Source organism: Nicotiana tabacum, chromosome 15 (genome assembly GCF_000715075.1).
Source record: "Nicotiana tabacum cultivar K326 chromosome 15, ASM71507v2, whole genome shotgun sequence".
In the NCBI taxonomy this organism is placed as follows: domain Eukaryota; kingdom Viridiplantae; phylum Streptophyta; class Magnoliopsida; order Solanales; family Solanaceae; genus Nicotiana; species Nicotiana tabacum.
In genome coordinates this window covers 122,376,194-122,395,362 of record NC_134094.1, presented here as the reverse complement: position 1 = coordinate 122,395,362, position 19,169 = coordinate 122,376,194, and the positions used below count along the sequence as shown (strand labels likewise).

At 43.4% G+C, this 19,169-nt stretch overlaps 2 protein-coding genes across 2 annotated transcripts; one reads left to right on the top strand and one right to left on the bottom strand.

The window, feature by feature from the left end:
* The first annotated feature begins 4,471 nt into the window (after positions 1-4,471).
* LOC142169838 (uncharacterized) lies at positions 4,472-6,250 on the top strand. Its single transcript, XM_075231759.1, has 4 exons — positions 4,472-4,526; positions 4,625-4,956; positions 5,018-5,296; positions 5,930-6,250. The coding sequence occupies exons 1-4, from the start codon at positions 4,472-4,474 to the stop codon at positions 6,248-6,250; spliced, it is 987 nt and encodes a 328-aa protein (XP_075087860.1).
* Positions 6,251-6,684: 434 nt separating this feature from the next.
* LOC107817669 (pentatricopeptide repeat-containing protein At1g08070, chloroplastic-like) lies at positions 6,685-9,372 on the bottom strand. The gene has a single exon (XM_016643534.2). The coding sequence runs from the start codon at positions 9,290-9,292 to the stop codon at positions 7,421-7,423; it is 1,872 nt and encodes a 623-aa protein (XP_016499020.2). The 5' UTR covers positions 9,293-9,372; the 3' UTR covers positions 6,685-7,420.
* Between the last annotated feature and the right edge of the window lie 9,797 nt (positions 9,373-19,169).

The following is a 19,169-nucleotide window of genomic DNA, read 5'->3' as shown; positions in this document are numbered from 1 at the left end:
ATGGTGCGTTCTTCGCCGGGATAACCGACCCACAATGCCTCCAAAGGCGTAAGCAATGAACGACAGCCAATAATTCTTTCTCATGGGCGGCATAGCGCCGCTCTGCATCCTTCAGTTTCCGGCTCTCGTACGCTACGGGATGCCCTTCTTGTAGCAATACTCCACCAAGTGCATAGTCGGAGGCATCCGTTTGCACTTCGAATGGCTTGGCCAAGTCAGGGAGGGCCAAGACAGGGCTACTAGACATAGCCATTTTCAATGCGTCGAAGGCCTCTGCCCGCTTGGGTCCCCAATCCCACGGGGTGGCCTTCTTGAGAAGTTCTGTCAGCGGCACTGCAATGAGGGAGTAACTTTTCACAAAACGCCGATAGAAGTTGCATAGGCCAAGGAACGACCTCAAGGCATGGATATCCTTAGGAGGCGGCCATTCTGTAATGGCCTGAATCTTCTGCTGGTCCATCTTGATCCTCCCTTCCTCGATGACATGTCCGAGGAAGTCAATTTGTTTCTGAGCAAAGGAGCACTTGGATAGCTTCGCATATAATTCGTGCTCCCGCAATCAGGCTAGGACCTTCCGCAAATGCTCCAGATGTTCTTCCAGTGTCTGGCTATATACCACAATGTCATCCAAATAAACCACGACGAATTCATCAATGTATTCTCGGAAGACTTGGTTCATCAAGGTGCAAAATGTAGCTGGCGCATTAGTCAAGCCAAAGGGCATAACCAGGAAGTCGTACGACCCATATCTGGTCACACAGGTCGTCTTGTGCTCATCACCATCTGCGATCCGAACTTGCCAATAACCTGTCCTCAGGTATATTTTGGTGAATACCGTCGCACCACCTAGTCTATCAAACAAGTCTGCCATTAGCGGAATAGGGTACTTGTTTTTCACGGTGATTTTGTTTAGAGCCCGGTAATCCACGCAGAGTCGTAAACTACCATCATGTTTCTTTTGGAATAGCACAGGGGACCCGTATGGGGACTTGGAGGGCACAATGATCCCTGTGTCTAGCATTTCCGTCAATTGTCTCCGAAGCTCGGTGAGTTCGGGTTGTGACATTCTGTATGGCGCCCGGGCAGGTGGCTTCGCACCCGGCACCAACTCAGTCTCATGGTCCACAGTTCGCCTAGGCGGAAGACACTTTGGCATGTCTTGTGGCATGATGTCTTCAAATTCTAGAAGCAACTCCTTCACGGGTGCAGGAATGGGACCCGATGAGCGTTCTATATCTTCCATGCAGAGGGTAGCCAGGAACGTGGGTTCATGTCTTTTTACCCCCTTCTTCAACTGCAAGGCCGAGATGTTCTCGGCTACCATCTTCATGGGAATGCACGGAATAATGCAAGGCTTGGCCCCATTTGCTCCCATCATCAGTAGCATATCTGCATACGGTGCGGGCATAGTATTGGTCTGTCTCAGGAATTCCAACCCCACTATTAGCTCAAAATCATCAATGATCACTACGCGCAGGTTGAACTTTCCTTCATAAGGGCCAAGCTTCACTGGTACTTCTTTGGCTATTCCACCCACTGGTTGAGGTGGTGAGTTGATAGCCTTCACACGACCTTTGCCCTTTCCTACAACTAGTCCAAGACGCTCGACCTGAGTCGAGGCTAAGTAGTTGTGGGTGGCACCCGTGTCTATCATTGCCCGAATGTGCTTGCCATTTACCTTCATGTCTACGAACATTAAGGTCCTCTCTTGATGAGGAGGAGCCCTCTCATTCGCCTTCTTCTTTCCTTTCCTGGCAATTGGACAAGGGTCCTTCTTCTTGCGGATACCGGCACTGGTTCCCGTTAAGGGCTCAGAAATGGAGCCAACAATTGCATTGAATGCACCTACTGGCTCGGTCTGGTCCGCATCATCGGCGTCGTCATCCGTCCCATCCGCAAAAGCTTGATGGGCGTTCATCTGTGCATGAGGGCATTCATTATTCCAATATGGCCCGCCGCAATGACGGCATCCTGAGGGGGGCTTCCTCCCCCGATCATTGCTGTTAGATGCAGCACTAGTACTGCCTGAAGAGGGAGCCTTAGATTTGGGTGCACTCCGGTCTCCTCCACTCCTGCTAGGGCCACCATTGTTTGGCTCGCCCCCTTTGTATCCTCCTCGGACAGGCTGTTGCGGCCTATCCTTCCGGGCTTCCACTTGGTAATCCCCAAGGCACTCTGCTGCTTGAATTGCCTTAGGTAACGTATCTACCCTTTGTCTCTGCAACTCCATCCGGGCATAAGGTTTCAACCCTTCCAGGAAGGTGAAGAGTTTGTCTTTGTCCCCCATGTCACGGATGTTCAGCATGAGCGCAGAGAATTCCCGCACGTAATCTCGCACTGATTTGGTCTGGCGGAGCTCCCGTAACTTTCTCCTGGCATTGTACTCAACATTTTCGGGGAAGAACTGTAGGTGTATGGCTGCCTTCAGTTCCGCCCATGTCTCGAGGGCATCTTCACCAGCCTTGATGGCTTCGTACTTCACCCGCCACCAGAGTTTGGCATCACCCTGAAGATACATGGCAGCAGTTGCTACCTTCTTAGCTTCTTCTAGGCCTCCCACGGCATCGAAGTATTGCTCGATGTCGAAAATGAAATTTTCCACTTCTTTGGCATTCCGAGCTCCACTGTATGGCTTTGGCTCAGGAATTTTCAGCTTTTGTGCCATAGGGGCGAGGTTCACACCACCCCCAAATTGGTTTCCGCCTCCTCGAAGTAGGCCTTGTAAAGCAGCATTGACAACATTGAGCTGGCCTGTCAAGTTGTCTATAGTTTGTTGCATGGTAGTCACCCTGTCTGTCTCTTGTTCCCTGTTGGCTAAATCCTCGGGACGCTCCTGCTGGAGGACCTCAAATTTACCAAAAATTTCAGCTGCCTCTGTGGCTGTTGTTTGCCGGTCTCCTTCAGAGTCGCGACTGATGTTTTCTATGTCAACTTCGGCCTGGATGAGTCTGCGGTCCAGGTCGTCCAACCTTTGCACTAGGCTGGTCTTTAGATCAGGCACCATTTCCACGATGGGCCGTAATGCGTCAACCGTTCCCTCAAGGGTCGCGATGCGATCCCCATAATTCACCATGGTCAGAAATGGTGGTAATTGCAATGTAATCCCTCGTCCGATGTCGAGCCTAGGCTTTGATACCAACTGTTACGCGGCGCCTTCCTGAAGTTCCTTGGAAGGGCGACGTAAGGCTAAGCAACCGATGTTAGTACGGTTGTTGTCCGCCAACTGAGGTCCCCTCAGTACGCTAGACTAGATTGTCAGTGCCGTACAGGAAAACCAATGTCAAGAGCAATTGAAAGAGAGCAGAAAAGAGAATTGAGAATGAAAGAAAGCTTGATTGCATTGAATGAAAGCTATTACAGAAAAACAAGACGGTGTCGGGGGGGAGAGACACCAGTACAGAGAATTGTTTGCTTGCTTGAAAGTTTTGATTGCTTGGTCCCCCTTAATAATAAAAGTACTTCTGAGCAGCGATTAATGTTTGGCCAAACTTTTAAAAACTGTTTCTAACTGAATTTTTCTCAAAAGTGCTTTTGGGGAGAAACTATTTTTTCCTGCTTCTCCAAAACTGCTCTTGCTTCTACTCAAAAGCACTTTTTTCGTCAAAACGTTTGGCCAAACACTTCAATTTTGAAAAAAAAGCAACCCCACTATACAACTCAGTCCCGAAGCTAATAGTTGCTTAATTGAAAGGCACAATCTAAACAGCACCCATCAACCAAGTCAAAAGAGACAACAACAACCTCTCTACCTTCCTAGAATAGGGTTAAGGTCGTGCGTATACACTACCCTCTCCGGACCCCACTTGTGAGATTTTACTGGATTGTTGTTATCGTCGTCGTCGTTAGCGTCATGGGCGGCTTTCCAACCATGCCCCATGACCCCTTGGACGCGCCCCGTGGCGTCCTGGCCAGCCTCCCAATGCCCGTCGCCACGGTCGGCCCCGTGGTCTCGGCAGCTCCAAGTGACAAGTGCGCACGTGCCTCTGTCGTCCCACCGATAGCCATCGCCAACGCCCAGCCACAGGCAGATGCCAACAATGCCGCGCGCGCAGACCCTGATGCTAAAGACAAAGTTGCTGCCAACGGACTTGTTTCTGCTTTGTAGAAGACTAAGTCCTTTTCATTGTAAATATAGAGTAGTTTTGCTGCATTTTCTTTAAGTGTGATTTTCCAGCTTTCATAGGTCTAGTCATGTAACTTTGGTTTATTAGCCAAACAGAAATTACTTCTCACCAAAAGTGTTTTTGATAAAAAAAAAAAAAAAAAAAAACACTTCTCAAAATAAACTTATTTTAGAAGTTTGGCCAAACACGCTAGTATAAGTATACTAAGTTTTACTAATTGTTTAACTCTTAAACTGCATTTCTGCTGTGTTATTGATGCAATCAAGCAATATTGACCTTTTAGCTTTGGTGTTATTTTTAATGTATCAGCAACAAAAATACTTCCTGCTGTAGCCCCCCCTGTAGTAATGGAGGACAAGCTTAGTCAATTGCCAGATGACATTCTTGTATCATTCTTTCTAAGTTGACATTGAAAGAAGCAGTGCTCACAAGTTTTCTTTCAAGTCGATGGCGCTATATTTGGACACGTGTCACACGTCTCAACTTTAACCTTGTGACAGAGTTTTGCAGAAAGGAAACGTTGAGGCATATCAATTGGGCTAATCATGTCTTGGGTTTGCACAAGTCTTCTCCTTTAGAAGAATTCACTGTCTCTTCTCTTTTTCACAGTAGTTTTCAATATGAAGTTGATAAGTTGCTGAAATTTGCATTATCAACAAAAATCCAAAGCCTTAAGATAGAATTGATACCTCTAGAATGGCCAGATTTCACACACATTCAACCTTGTTTGGATTTGAAGAGGTTCCGGGAGTACTTATCGTCTTCGCCAATCTTTGGATTTAAGAATCTCAAAGTGCTGACTTTAGGTGGCATTGATGTGGACAATCAAGTGGTCAATATTTTCCTCTCGAGCTGCCCCCTTCTTGAACAGTTTATCTATAAGAAAATCTCAGGTATTAAAACATCTGGAAATCGGTCCTTCCCTCAAGTTGAGGCATTTGGAAATATATGAATGCAACATAGATTCTCTGGAGATCTGTAATGCCAATATTGCCTCTTTCTGTTTCTATGGAATGGAGAAAACAAACTTGCTTCTAGAGAATGTTACTTCGGTTGTTAATCTTCAGATTGAGATTTTCCGTCCATCGTTGCCTAGACTCGTTGAATTGATTACAATGAAATTCACTCAACTGGTGAAGCTTTCACTTGAAGTAGATACTTGCCAATATAAGGTAAGCATTATTCCCCTCTCACGGGTTCGAGCGGTGAAAACAGCCTCTTGCAGAAATGTAGAGTAAGGTTGCGTATAATAGACCCTTGCGGTCCGGCTCTTCCCCGGATCTCGCGCATAGCGGGAGCTTAGTGCACCAGACTGTCCTTTATAAAGAACAACAAAAAGTTCTGGTGTCTTTTTTTCACACTTCTTTCTGCTGATTTTATCTTTTTCAGGGTCTTGATTTTTATCATTCTTTTCCGAAATTCAACAATCTCAAATGGCTTAATACTGACTGTTAACCGCGCTATTATATTTATGGCAGACTACTTAAAGTTACTCCACTTCTGCAGGCCTCTCCATACCTGCAAATGTTCGAGATCAAGGTATATAGAGGTGTTTATTCTTTTTTTATATGTCACTCTTTTTTTGCTTATCCATCTCAAAGGCTGGACAATTTTCATGCAAAAGAAAAACCATCATCTTTTCCTTTTTGTAGCCTTATCACATCTATCATTTCTTGCTTGCTTTTGTACTTCTCAGTAGAGACTAATGTTGGATGTTTCCCTCAAATATCAATTTTTGATTCACATTTTAAATCAACTACTCCACTATTTCAGAGTATAATTGTATTATTTTTTTGCTTTTTCAGATTACGTGGAGTAATACACAGATCTATATTCCTTCTGCACCTATTATTCCTTATGGACCTATTCGAAAGCTAACCTGGCAAAATCCATATCCGCATCTCAAAGTGGTCAGATATGAAGGTTATCTCGGGGGTTCAGCTGATAATGAATTTATAACTTACCTTGTTGAAAAATCTTTAGCGCTTGAGAAATTCATCGTTACTCCTTGCGATCATTCATCATATTCAAACAAGAGTTCCAAAGTTGAGCGAAGATCAAGAAATCGGGCTTGGCGGCAGCTACAAGGGAAAGTTCCCAAAGGAGTCGAGCTGGTCATACTTTAAATCACCCTCTCGGATGATTCCCCCCCTCCTCCTCTTGGATTAGGCTTCGAAAGTCATTATTTATTCATTGTTTGGTTGATAATGCAGCTATCTATCTACCAAGTATATTCATATTCATCTTAGTCATGAACTCATTATTGTGATAATGTTACAAATTGCTATTTTAACATGGGTCTATCTACCAAGTATATTCATATTCATCTTAGTCATGAACTCATTATTGTGATAATGTTACAAATTGCTATTTTAACATGGGCGTTATTCTCTTTTCCTTTCTTTTCTGCAAAAGAAAGAAATGCCGATACTCTTTCTTTCCTTCCATTAATTGATGCTTTTCTTTCTGTTAACACACCGCAATTTCCCCCTTTTTGCGCACCCTCATCCATGACATATGATGCACATACTAAATAACAAACACCAAACTAAAAGCGTATCCAAGATTTGAACTTTATAGGTTCTGAATTCTACAACAATGATTTCAAGTGCTAATAGTTGGGTTCTAAATTTAAAATTTGTATATATTTAGTGAATTTCAAATCACAAATACAGGGTTTAGGACAAACCTACTGGGTTCGACCGAACCCATAAGTTGCCTTCAAGCTCCGCCCCTGAATATAATACTCCCTCCGTCTAAAATTACGGATGAACTCCAGAGGCTGCTGGATGGCATCACTTAGTAGCTTCTTTTGTTGCTGGTCTTTAACAAAATATGGGCTAAGCAGCTTCAAGTAGGGCTATGTCATACTTCCAGCAGAACATGAACACCTTGGATTCCGACCAGTAAGCATCTCTGCATTGTCAAATTTTGCATGGGGTTTTCAACAATTCCTGGAAGGTAACATCCAACTTGGCCCCAACATATGCAGGGATTTGTAATTACGCAATGGTATAAGATACATGCAGTATTCTTTTAGCAAACAACAATCTCTGCCTATCTTCAGCTGACTTACATGTAATAACCACATATACTAATCTCTTCTCACGCTCCCCAGAAGAATTTGTCAAAGTAGTAACACAATACAGAATCTTCAAGACACCGGCTTCTCATCCTAATGCAGATATTAGCATGAATTACTTCTGATCTTAGCCATTTATATCTGAAAAAATGAGCCAATGGGCTTACATGTTGGCGCGATATCACGTGATAACCGGAATATTATTATATTAACGCTAGTAATCCAGAAAATCAAGCTCAAATACTCTTGATTTAAGAACTACATTCATTGCTTGAAGTGTATTGCATATGACATCAATCTGACAGTGTACGCTATCAGCAACAAGAAATTCATGAACAGAACCATCTATTTCAATAAAAGAACATCCAGGTTGCTTCTGGATTCCCTCAGCACCCATATTCCTCCTTACCATTCTCACATCCTTCCACCTAGATGCAGAGGCATAAGCATTAGACAGCAGCACATGTGCCCCACATTTCTCTGGCTCCAATTCACTAATCTTTTTGGCAGCAACTTCCGCCAACTCTACATTTCCGTGTCTACTACCCGCGAAAAGCAAGGATCGCCAAATGATAGCATCTGGCTGAGTGGGCATATAACGGATGAACTCCATAGCCTCAACAACAAGATTTGCACGGCCCAAAAGATCAACCAGGCAGCCATAGTGCTCAACCCCGGGGGACAATTTGTATTGCCCGGTCATCTTCTCAAAGTAGTAAAACCCGTCACCAACACACCCACCATGACTACAGGCAGATAAGATCCCAAGAAATGTTACGCCATTTGGCCTTACTCCACTTGATCCTTCCATTAGTGAAAATAATTGCAAAGCCTCATCGGATCTTGCATTCATAGCTAGCCCAGAAATCATCATACTCCACGAATAAACATCCTTATTACTTAACAAATAAAAAACTTCAAGAGCCTTATCAACTAATCCACATTTAGAGTACATATCAATCAAAGAATTCTTCACTACAAGGTTCATTTCAATACCACTCTTTTCACAATAATTATGCACCCACCTTCCCAAAACTAGTGCACCCAAATGCCCACATGCAGAAGCAACACAAGCAATTGTGGCAGGTTCGGCCTTAACCCCAGCCATCTGCATCTCCCTAAATAGCTCTATTGCTTCCTTAAACATGTCCGATTGCAAATAACCTGCAATCATAGAAGTCCAACAGACTGCATTTTTATCTAACAATCTATCAAAAACCTTTCTAGCATCCTCTAACCGCCCACATTTTGTGTACATGTCAACTAAAGAAGAACCCAGAAAGACATCAATCACAAGCCCATAAACAACAATCAACCCATGAATCTTCTTCCCCAAATCAAGCAACCCAGTTCTTGCACACGCTGTAAGAGCACTCACGATACTTACATCATTCAACCTCACACCACTTCTGAGCAACAATTTTCCAAACATTTTCACTGCTTGATGACAAAACCCACATTGTAAATACCCAGAAATCATACTATTCCAAGTGACAACATCTCGAACTGAGTCAGGCATATATTCAAATACCTTCTGTGCAAACTCAATAACCCCGCACTGGAAATACATATAAACCAATGCATTTTGCACAAATACATCAAATCCAAACCCCATTTTCAAACTCACACAATGAACTTCAACACCCTTGTGAAAACTATTTAATCTACCGCAAGCTTTCAGTACAAAAGGGAAAGTGAAATTATCAAGAATCATACTTTTCCGCATCATTTGATTGTAAAGACTAATGGCTTGTTCAGGGAATGTACTGTGGGAGTATGCACGGAGGAGGAAATTACAAGAATGGACATTTTGGTTAGGGATTTGGGAGAAAAGGGTGTGTGAAAAGGTGAGGGTAAAATCGGGATTTGAAAGACAATGGTTGAGGAGTTGGCTGGAAATGTAAGGGTTTGTGAAGTAGCCTGAAGTGAGGGCATGACAGAGGATTTGGGTGAAATGGTTGAAGAGTTTATGGGTTTGTAAAAGAGATAAAGAGAATGTGTGATAAGTTGTTTGAGATGTAAGAAGAATAGAGATTAGGATTTTGGGTATTGGAGGTTTGAGTTTGGAGGGAATACTCAGCAGCATTTGGTTGCATAACTAACATTTGACAGCGGTGTGCAACAAGAGAGTTTGCAGGGGCTACATTAAAAGCAAAGTTTGGCACGACTAGAATATAGGATTTTGTTTTAGCATTAAAAAATTTTAAACAATGTGAAGTAGGATATTAATATAACTTAATGAATATAGAGAGAGGAAATAAATAACATTTTTACATAAATGTATGAAACAAAAAAAAATGTCTAAATTATAGTATATTTTTATACTTCTTTGTCTTTTATAGCCCGTTCGGTCAAGCTTCTAAAATCAGCTTATTTTGAAAACCGTTTTTTCTCAAAAGTATTTTTTTCGGGAGAATCAATTTGTGTTTGACTAATTAATTTGAAAACCAACATTTAGTGTTTGGCCAAGCTTTTAAAAATATTTTTAAGTGTATTTTTCTCAAAAGTATTTTTCAAGAAAAACTATTTTTTCTGTTTCTCAAAAAATGCATTCGGTTATACTTAGAAGCACTTTTTTTCTTCTAAAAGTTTCTTGTTAAACTTATTCACTTGCAATAATGGTTGTCATATACACAGTTCTCTTGAAGCTCATCTTTGTTGGGAAGAAGCAGCAGCCTGCAAGTATTGAACCGAGTCTTTGGCCCTTTTACTCATAAAAAAGAAAGAAAGAACCTCAAAATGGATGTGAATGTTCAATCTGTTAACATTGTGTTGCTGTATGGAATGCAAGCTAGAGCTACAGGAGAGTCTAAGAAAACTAAAACTACTGAAACTTTTAACATCAAACAGTCAACGAACTACTGAGGAGAAGGAAGAGCAGAATGTGGATGTTGCTGCTGCTACTCGTAGGAGGCTGCTGCTACTCGTAGGAGGACTAGGCATATTTACCCTTAAAATCGGATAACAATTAAATTTGTAAGTGGTTTTAATGATATGTTATTTCACTCGGCACAAACTGAGAAATACAAGAATTGAAGTTAAAAATTAACTGTAAAATGAGACAAACCAATGTAACGCGCAACTTTGGCCCTCGAGCTAGGTCGCCTCGAACCAACTAAGTATATTATTGAAAAGTAAGAACTGAATAACTGAATAAGAGAGCTTAAGAGAGAAAACATAATATATTATTTTGTTATGAGTGTCTCTTTACAAAATGATTGGAACCCCCTTTATATAGTAGAAGAGTTCTACATATGGTACAATTCTAAATACATAAGGAAATTTTCTGATTGGCTAATCAACAGGTCTTGACTTGATACATGCCGAGATCTCCGCCACAATCCTCGCCCGATTACGGATTCCTCGGCTTTCTGTTATTCGACCTAGCAGGCTTCCTTCGATCTCGCTAGATCCCTGTCCTTATCGGTCTCGACCTTATTTGGTCTCGATCTCGATCAATCCCTGAATCACGATCTAGGCAATATTTATTCATGTAACGATCCAATATAACTTGGGATTGAACCTCGGTCTACCACCCCCGTCTCGATTAACTATACAAAATCGGGCAACTATACAAAATCGGGCAAGTCCGATTTTGACAGTATACAGATAGTCCCCTCATTTTTTGGAGAGTAATGACAAGAAACGATTTGAGCCTTCGATCATGATGTAATCGTCGTGACATAAGCAGTAGAAGTGACAGAAACGTCTCGTCGGTACAGTTCCCTAGGTATTTAATGCGCGTCAGTCGACGGTCGGCCACCACCAGTTTTGAACCGTCGTTGTGAAAACGATATATAGCCCATTTCTTCATCATTCCAAAATTTTATTTTCGAAACTTTTCCATTCCTATCTTCATAGTTTTTCGCCTTCTCCAAAGCTCCATATTTCCAAGTTTTCAAATTTCGTTAATGTTCTTCTTAAAACACCAAATACTTCAATCTCTTTTCTCTTTCGTTCACAAAAACTAAATGGCAAAAACATCTAAAACTGTTTCGCAAAAAGAGGTTGTTTCCTCATCTCGGTCGGCCGGCGAGAAGCCAGTGGTGGAGCTACGCCTTGAGGAACTTATTCCTGGGGGGTGTGTTATTGATTTCGATTTTAAGGTCGAGAAAACCTCATCGGTTGCTGGTCGATGCGAACCGGTATCGAGATATATATGCTCGATACCCAAAAGACTTCTTGATCTGGTGAAGAAAGATTGCAATTGGGAAAACAAAGAGGTTGTGATACCAGCACCGGAGGAAGCGATCACTACCCACGTGGAAGGGTACCTGAGTGTTTACACTTATCCTTTCACGCTGGGTCCCCCTCGATCCGGTTATCGTCGATTTTTGCAAGAAATACCAGGTGACCCTCGACCAAATTAACCCTTCTTTTCTAGAGGATCGTGATACTGCTCTGTTTCTTTGTGTGCAAAATCGACGGGCTTCCCTTCACCCTCGACCACCTTGTAAGATTATATAGCCCTCGACTCTACCGAGTTGGGATGATAAAGCTTCAACGCCGGGCCACCAAGGCATTCACCTCGAGTATAGATGAAGACAAAGATCGGGGCTGGATGGGCTGGTTTGTTCGGGTGAAGACCTCAGACCTAATCTCGGCTGAGAGTATGACATTTCTTGAGAAATAGAATATGAAATGTAAGTATGATCCCATTTTTAGTTTTTGTTGTTTTTACTTCTTCATCTTTTCTTATCAGTGTTTTTCTCGATGCAGTCGTTGCTTGGATGCCAGGAGCGGTTCCTCACCTCGAGAACTGGGTCAGGAGCCTGGTTTCAATGTTAACATACGCCGAGCGTGCGTGGCGCGATTTATCAAAGGGACAGTAGGAGGCTCGTACTCATGGTAAGCCTTCTTCTTGGCTTGCCGATTTGCCTATCGTTCAAGCATCTTTTCAAACATGAGTTTACTTACTTTCTCCTTTTGTAGGTCTCGGAAAGGATACAGCTATGAGACCCCCGTCCGGTAATGAAGAAGCCTTACTGCCTATCTCGAAACCGGTGAAGGTGATTAAAATAAAAATGGCCTTGGACTTCAAGGGTCAAAACCCCAAGAAAAGAACGGCCCGTAAACCCAAGGGGAACACAATCCCACTGACTACGGAGTCGGTCCAAATTCTAATGGATGAAGAAGAAGAAGAAGAAGAAGAAGAAGAAGAAGAAGAAGAAGAAGAAGAAGAAGAAGAAGAAGGTGATTCTGGGCTGGTGGCCCGTGCACGAGCTAGCACCGATACTCAGAAGACTTCGAAAACGGTGAAAGTCAATACTGCTCCGTCTAGGTTCGACGAGGTCGAAGAGGAGACTCCGACGTAAGTTCCCAAACCGAGGGGAACCGAAGATACTTTACCTCGGGGTGAAAAGACCATTGAAGAGGCGGCAGATGCCGATGCAGAAACCAGGCTTGAAGCTCGTCGAGAGGGAGGCGATTCCCCAAAAACCTACTTGGGGTAATAGAGATAGGGGATTTCCCCTCGTTTCCTTCATTTTCCCAGTCGATGATACGTGACGCTCAAGCCATGGAGATTTGTCACGGAGAGGGGGCCCACAAGGAGGAAGATCATTTCCGTGGTTATTTTATCGGGGTAGAAGATATCACCGGTCTGAGTGACTTAGAGGCTCCGAAGAAGAGCTCAGGCAAGGCGGGAGTTTCTTGTCTTTTCAACGAAGCTCAACAGGCCCTGAATCGGGTAAGTTCATTTTCTCTTTGTTAATTTTCATACTTGTATAATTCCTTCTTTCTATTTTTGTTGGCCTATGTGCTTCATCAGGAGGTATTTCTCCGATCCCGAGGGGAGGTGAGCTGGTACAAAGCCGAAATCCGAGGGCTTACTGAGGAGATGGATGCCTTCAAGCTTCTCAGTGAGCAGAGAGAAGGAGAAGCAAAATGATTTCGGGTTGAGCTAGAAGTAGCTCGGAGAGAACAAGCCAATTTGTCCGAGCAGGTAAAGATAATCTTTGAAGTTAATGACACTCACTCGGGCGTGATGGCTAACAGTTCGGTCCCACAGGTCTAGCAAAAGCTCGATGTGATCAGGCAGCTTCGTGTTGAAGTGGACGCCGTGAAAGCGGAGGCCGAGGAGTGGAAAGAGAACATGGATCGCCTTGCCTCAGAAAAGGAGGATGCCCGTACTCAACTGGCCTCGGATGAGACCCAACTCCGAAGCTTGAAAGAGAAGGCCTTGGTGCAAGCCAAGAAAATCGAGGAGTTCCAGTCTCGGTTGGGCTCAGCAACTTCTGATCGAGAGAGACTGGCTATAGAACTTCCAGCGGACAAATCAGAGGTCGAAATAGCCACGGCTAATGTTGATGCAATGGTGGTCGTCTACCGGTCCGATGCTAAAGCTGCTCAGATTCGAGCAAAGGAGGTTGCCGAGCATGCTAAATGCCAGTCTCGGAGGGAGACTCTCGAGGAGATCAATGCTCGTGGCTTCGATCTTACAGCCGAGATCGAGAATGCTAAGGAGCTTGAAGCCGAAGCCAGAATGTTGGCCTTTCCTGATGATGATGATACCGGGAGTATAAGCGAATCTAAAAGCGAAAGAGGCCTCGAATGCAGAGATGCTGCTCCCGGAGAAGACTAAGTCCTTTAGTATTTTTTGCATTTCTTTTAAGACCGTTTCGGTCTTTTGTAGAGAAATTTGATCGGGCCATGTTGCCTTTGTAAATGATTTGTGACGTGTATATATATAAAATCTTTCTTCCTTTCTGCCTTATAAAATTATGAAATTGTATTCTAAGGTCCGAGGTTTAGACAATTTGATTGAAACCGAACTAGTATAGCCCTTAGGCTTTACGATCGAGTGAGTGCTTGCTCGAACTCGAAGTAAGGTAACCCTTAGGTTTTTTATTTGAGCAAGTATGGTCTCTCGAACTCAAAGCAAAAACAGCCCTTAGGCTTTTGTATTAGGCCGATATAGCCTCTGTAAAATGATTGTTTATGGCTTTATACCCTTTTCGGCTTGAAAAAGTTTTTTATCATTTGTATTTACAAAACTTGTAATGCCTTAGCATGCAATAAGAAACTGTTCGGGAGTTCGAATAATTTTGTACTCATTAGAGTTTTCGAGGCTTGATATTATCGAAGCCTTTTATGATTTTGCCTGGGGTAGCCTTTTTAACCGATTTATGAGGGAATTCGAAGGCCTATTTTATTACGGAATTCGGACGTCTCCGAACTGTGTTAATTCGGCCGTAACCTTTTTAGTTCGGGATTTTCCCCTTAGGCTTATTTTCCCATTTTACTTCGAGCTTGCCCGAAGTGTCTGTCCCCGAGTGGGGTGGCCTTGGCCTACAAAAATCGAGGGTTGCCTAAAAGGTCTTATAATCTTGGAGTTTTAATGATTCGATCTCGTTTATTTTTCTGACGGCAGTCCCTGAGCGTGGGGGTAATTATCCTAACTCTGGTTATGGTCGGCCCTTAAGCCTGTTTACATAATAGATCGATAGTATGAAATTTTAAAGTAGAAAAAAAAATTCTAAGGCATGAGATATCGGCAAAGAAAAATACTTCTCTTTATATATGATTATACATGCATACATGGTCTGTGCCAAGGCTCGAGCAAACTACGCGGGCATGGTTCGTTTGACCGTTTGGCCCTTACAAATTTTTTCTATCGAGACCATGCTGCCATGAAGTAATTTCTTCGCATCAAAGTAGACATTCGAGGGCAATGTCCCCCAGTATTCGAGGTTGATTGTAAATAAACCTCGGATACTGTTGAATTGTTCTAAGTTAGCACGATCAATGGTTGTCTCATTAAAAACCTCGCCGGAAAACCCATTTGGGACAAAACCGGTCTAAGGGAAAAGAGTACAACGCGTGCTTTCAGACCTAAAGGCTTCGTGTCGGAGAATCCATCGTTATTTCTGGTCGAACACCTACAAGGGTTAGTTTAAAATATAAATGAAAATGGAAGGGGTCATACCTTAGCAGTAGTATCGTTTTAGGTGCGATATGTTCCAATTGCTCGGCAATTATTCACCATTCATCGTGCCGAGCTTGTAGGATCCTTTTCTGATGATTTTGAGAACTTGGTACGATCCTTCCCAGTTCGGACCCAGTTTCTATGCATTCGGATTTCGGGTGTTGAGGGTAACTTTTCTTAGCACCAAGTCCCCGATGTAAAAATGTCGAACATTGGCTCTTCGATTGTAGTACCTTTTATTCCGCTATTTTTGAGCGGCCAATCGGACGAAAGCGGCTTCGCGTCTTTCGTCCAACAATTCTAGGCCTGTATTCATGGTCTCGTTATTCTAATCCTTTGTTGCATATCGAAACCTGATGCTAGGTTCTCCGACCTCGATCGGGATCAGAGCTTGGCGCCATAAACTAACGAGAACGGTGTTGCTCCCGTGCTGGATTTCGATGTTGTGCGGTATGCCCATAGAACCTCGGGTAGTATTTCTCTCCATTTTTCTTTGACGTCGGTCAATCTCTTCTTAAGATTTTGGATGATGGTTTTGTTGGTCGATTCGGCTTGTCCGTTCCCGCTGGGATGATAAGGTGTTGATAGGATCCTTTTGATCTTGTGATCCTCGAGAAATTTAATTACTTTGCTGTCGATGAATTGTTTTCCATTATCACATACAATTTCTAAGGGAATCCCGAATCGACATATGATGTGGTCCCAAATGAAGACTATGACTTCCTTTTCTCTGACTTTCTCGAAAGCCTGTGCTTCAACCCATTTAGAGAAATAATCAGTCATAAACAAAATAAATTAAACTTTACCTGGGGCCGACGAGAGAGGGCCAACGATGTCCATTCCCCATTTCATGAAGGGCCATGGGGACATGACCGAGTGGAGTACTTCCTTGGGTTGATGAATAATGGGCGCATGCCTTTGGAGTTTGTCGCATTTTCGAATGAACTCCCTTGTATCCTTCCCCATATCGGTCCAATAGTACCCTGCTCTGATTACTTTGTGGACCAGCGATTCGGCACCAGAATGATTTCCACAAGTTCCCTCGTGCACTTCCCGTAGGATGTAGTCGGTATCTCCCGGTCCCAAACATATTTCCAACGGTCCATCGAACGTCTTTCTAAACAGTGTTCCATCTTCAGAAAAAATGAATTGTGTTGCCTTTATGCATATAGCTCTCAACTCATTTGGATCTGATGGAAGCTTCTCGTTCTTTAAGTACTCTATGTACTTGTTTCTCCAATCCCAGGTTAAACTTGTAGAGTTTATCTCGGTGTGACCTTCTTGATTACCGGTTTCATGAGTTGTACGACAGTCCCCGAGTTGAGTTCGTCGTCTTCGGCCGATGAACCTAAGTCTGCAAGAGCGTCGGCCTCGTTGTTCTGTTCTCGAGGTACATGTTGCAAGGTCCATTCCCTAAACCGATGTAGAGTCACCTATAGTTTATCCAAGTACCTCTGCATTCGGTCTTATCAGACTTCAAAAGTCTCGTTCACTTGGTTTACCACGAGGAGGGAATCACACTTAGCCTTTATGATCTCCGCCCCCAAGCTTCTAGCTAGTTCGAGACCTGCAATCATGGCCTCATACTCGGCCTCATTGTTAGTCAATTTTGTAGTTCTGATGGACTGTCTAACTACATTACTTGTGGGTGATTTTAGTACGATGCCTAATCCGGACCCCTTCGCGTTCGAAGCACCATCCGTAAAGAGGGTCCAGACTCCCGAAGATGTACCCGATTTTATCAGTAGTTCTTTTTCAACCTCGGGTATGAGGGTCGGCGTAAATTCAGCCACGAAGTCCGCCAAGATTTGAGACTTGATGGCGGTTCGGGGTCGATACTCAATATCGTACCCACTAATTTCTACGGCCCATTTGGCCAATCGACCCGAAAGCTCGGGTTTGTGAAAAATATTTTGAAGAGGATAAGTTGTTACAACACATACTGGATGACATTGGAAATATGGTTTTAGTTTCCTAGAGGCACTTATTAAAGCAAGCGCTAATTTTTCTAAGTGTGGATATCTGGTTTCGGTCTCACCTAAGGCCCGATTAACATAATAGACAGGAAATTACGTACCTTGTTCTTCTCGGACCAGGACTCCGCTTATCGCTATCTCCGAGACTGCCAAGTACATGTAAAGTTGTTCGTCCACTTTCGGGGTGTGAAGCAATGGCGGGCTCGATAAATACCTCTTTAGTTCCTCCAAGGCCTACTAGCATTCCGGAGTCCAGGCGAAATTGCTTTTCTTCTTAAATAGCGAGAAGAATCGGTGGCTCTTATCTAAGGATCTCGAAATGAATCGTCCTAGGGCGGCTATCCGCCTCGTTAGCCTCTACACGGTCTTTACATTATCCACTACCGTGATATCCTCGATAGCTTTGATTTTATCAGGGTTGATCTCGATTCCCTGATTGGACACCATAAAACCAAGAAACTTGCCCGAGCCAACCCTGAATGCACACTTTTCGGGGTTGACCTTCATATTGTACTTCCTCGATATATCGAAAGTCTCCTGCAAATGCTTTAAATGGTCCTCTGCTCGCAGGGACTTAACTAACATGTCATCAATATAAACCTCCATTGATTTTCCTATTTATTCTTCAAACATTCGGTTTACTAGGCATTGATAAGTTGCACCAGTATTTTTTAGACCGAATGGCATTATATTATAACAGTAGGTATCGTACTTAATGATAAATGAGGTCTTTTCCTGATCCTCCGGGTTTATTTGTATCTGGTTGTACCCGGAGTAGGCATCAAGAAAACTGAAAGTCTCGTGGACGGTCGTGGCATCGATCATACGATCGATATTAGGCAAAGGAAAAGAATCATTGGGGCATGCTTTATTCAGGTCTTTATAATCTATACACATACTAAGTTTGTTTCCCTTCTTAGGTACTACCACTATGTTTGCTAACCATTCGGGATACTTTACTTCCCGAATGGATCCTATTTTGAGAAGTTTGGTTACTTCGTCCTTGATGAAGGCATGTTTGACCTCGGACTGGGGCATTCTTTTTTGCTTCACCGGGCTGAATTTAGGATCCAGGCTCAGTTTGTGAGTGGTAATTTTTTGTGGGATCCCTGTCATATCGAGGTGAGACCAAGCAAAACAATATATGTTAGCTTTAAGGAAATGAATAAGTTGTTTCCTAAGCTCTGGGGTTAGCCCCGTGCTCGGGTATACCTTTTGTTCGGGCTAATGCTTGGCTAGTGTGACTTGTTCCAGCTCTTCGACCGTCGATTTGGTGGCGTCGGAGTCATCAGGAATTATGAACGATCGAGGGATCCAGTAGTCTTCATCCTCGTCGATCCCTTGCTTCTGTAATTGGGTCGAGGCCGGTGTCTGTGGTTGCTATTTGGCCTCCTGCTTTCCCTTCAAATTTGATCCCTTCATTGATGAGAGCGTCGATACCGATATCACTTCATCGACTTCAAACATCTCCTTGGTGGTGGGTTGTTCTCCGTACACTGTTTTGACTCCCTCCGATGTCGAGAACTTCAGAACTTGGTGAAGGGTCGAGGGTATTGCCCTCATGTTATGGATCCACGGCCTTCCGAGTAGGGCATTGTACCTCCTGTCACCCTCGATCACGTGGAACTTTGTTTCTTGGATGGTCCCGGCCATGTTCACTGGCAAAGTAATTTCACCTTTGGTGATTTCGCTTGCCATGTTGAAGCCGTTAAGTACTCAGGCTGTAGGCATAATTTGATCTTGTAGGCCGAGCTGTTCTACGACCCTCGATCGAATAATGTTGGCCGAGCTACCTGAATCAATCAAAACACATTTAACTTGAATTTTATTCATAAGGACAGATATTACCAGTGCATCGTTATAGGGTTGTAAGATCCCCTCTGCATCCTCGTCATTGAAAGACAAGGTCCCTTCCGGTATGTAGTCTCGAGTCCGTTTTTCTCTCGCGATCAACACCTTGGTGCGTTTGAATACGGGCCCTGAGGAGTATCGACCCCTTCAACAATCATATGGATCACGTGTTGTGGCTCTTCTTGCTCATTCTGTTTGTTTGAATCTTT

Bases quoted from the DNA above. Each gene is read 5' to 3' on its own strand.
- LOC142169838 (XM_075231759.1), top strand. From the start codon at position 4,472: ATGGAGGACAAGCTTAGTCAATTGCCAGATGACATTCTTGTATCATTC. The intron at 4,527-4,624 runs GTTGACATTGAA...ACCTTGTGACAG, and splicing joins TCTTGTATCATTCTTTCTAA to AGTTTTGCAGAAAGGAAACG. The intron at 5,297-5,929 runs GTAAGCATTATT...TTGCTTTTTCAG, and splicing joins TAGATACTTGCCAATATAAG to ATTACGTGGAGTAATACACA.
- LOC107817669 (XM_016643534.2), bottom strand. From the start codon at position 9,292: ATGCTGCTGAGTATTCCCTCCAAACTCAAACCTCCAATACCCAAAATC.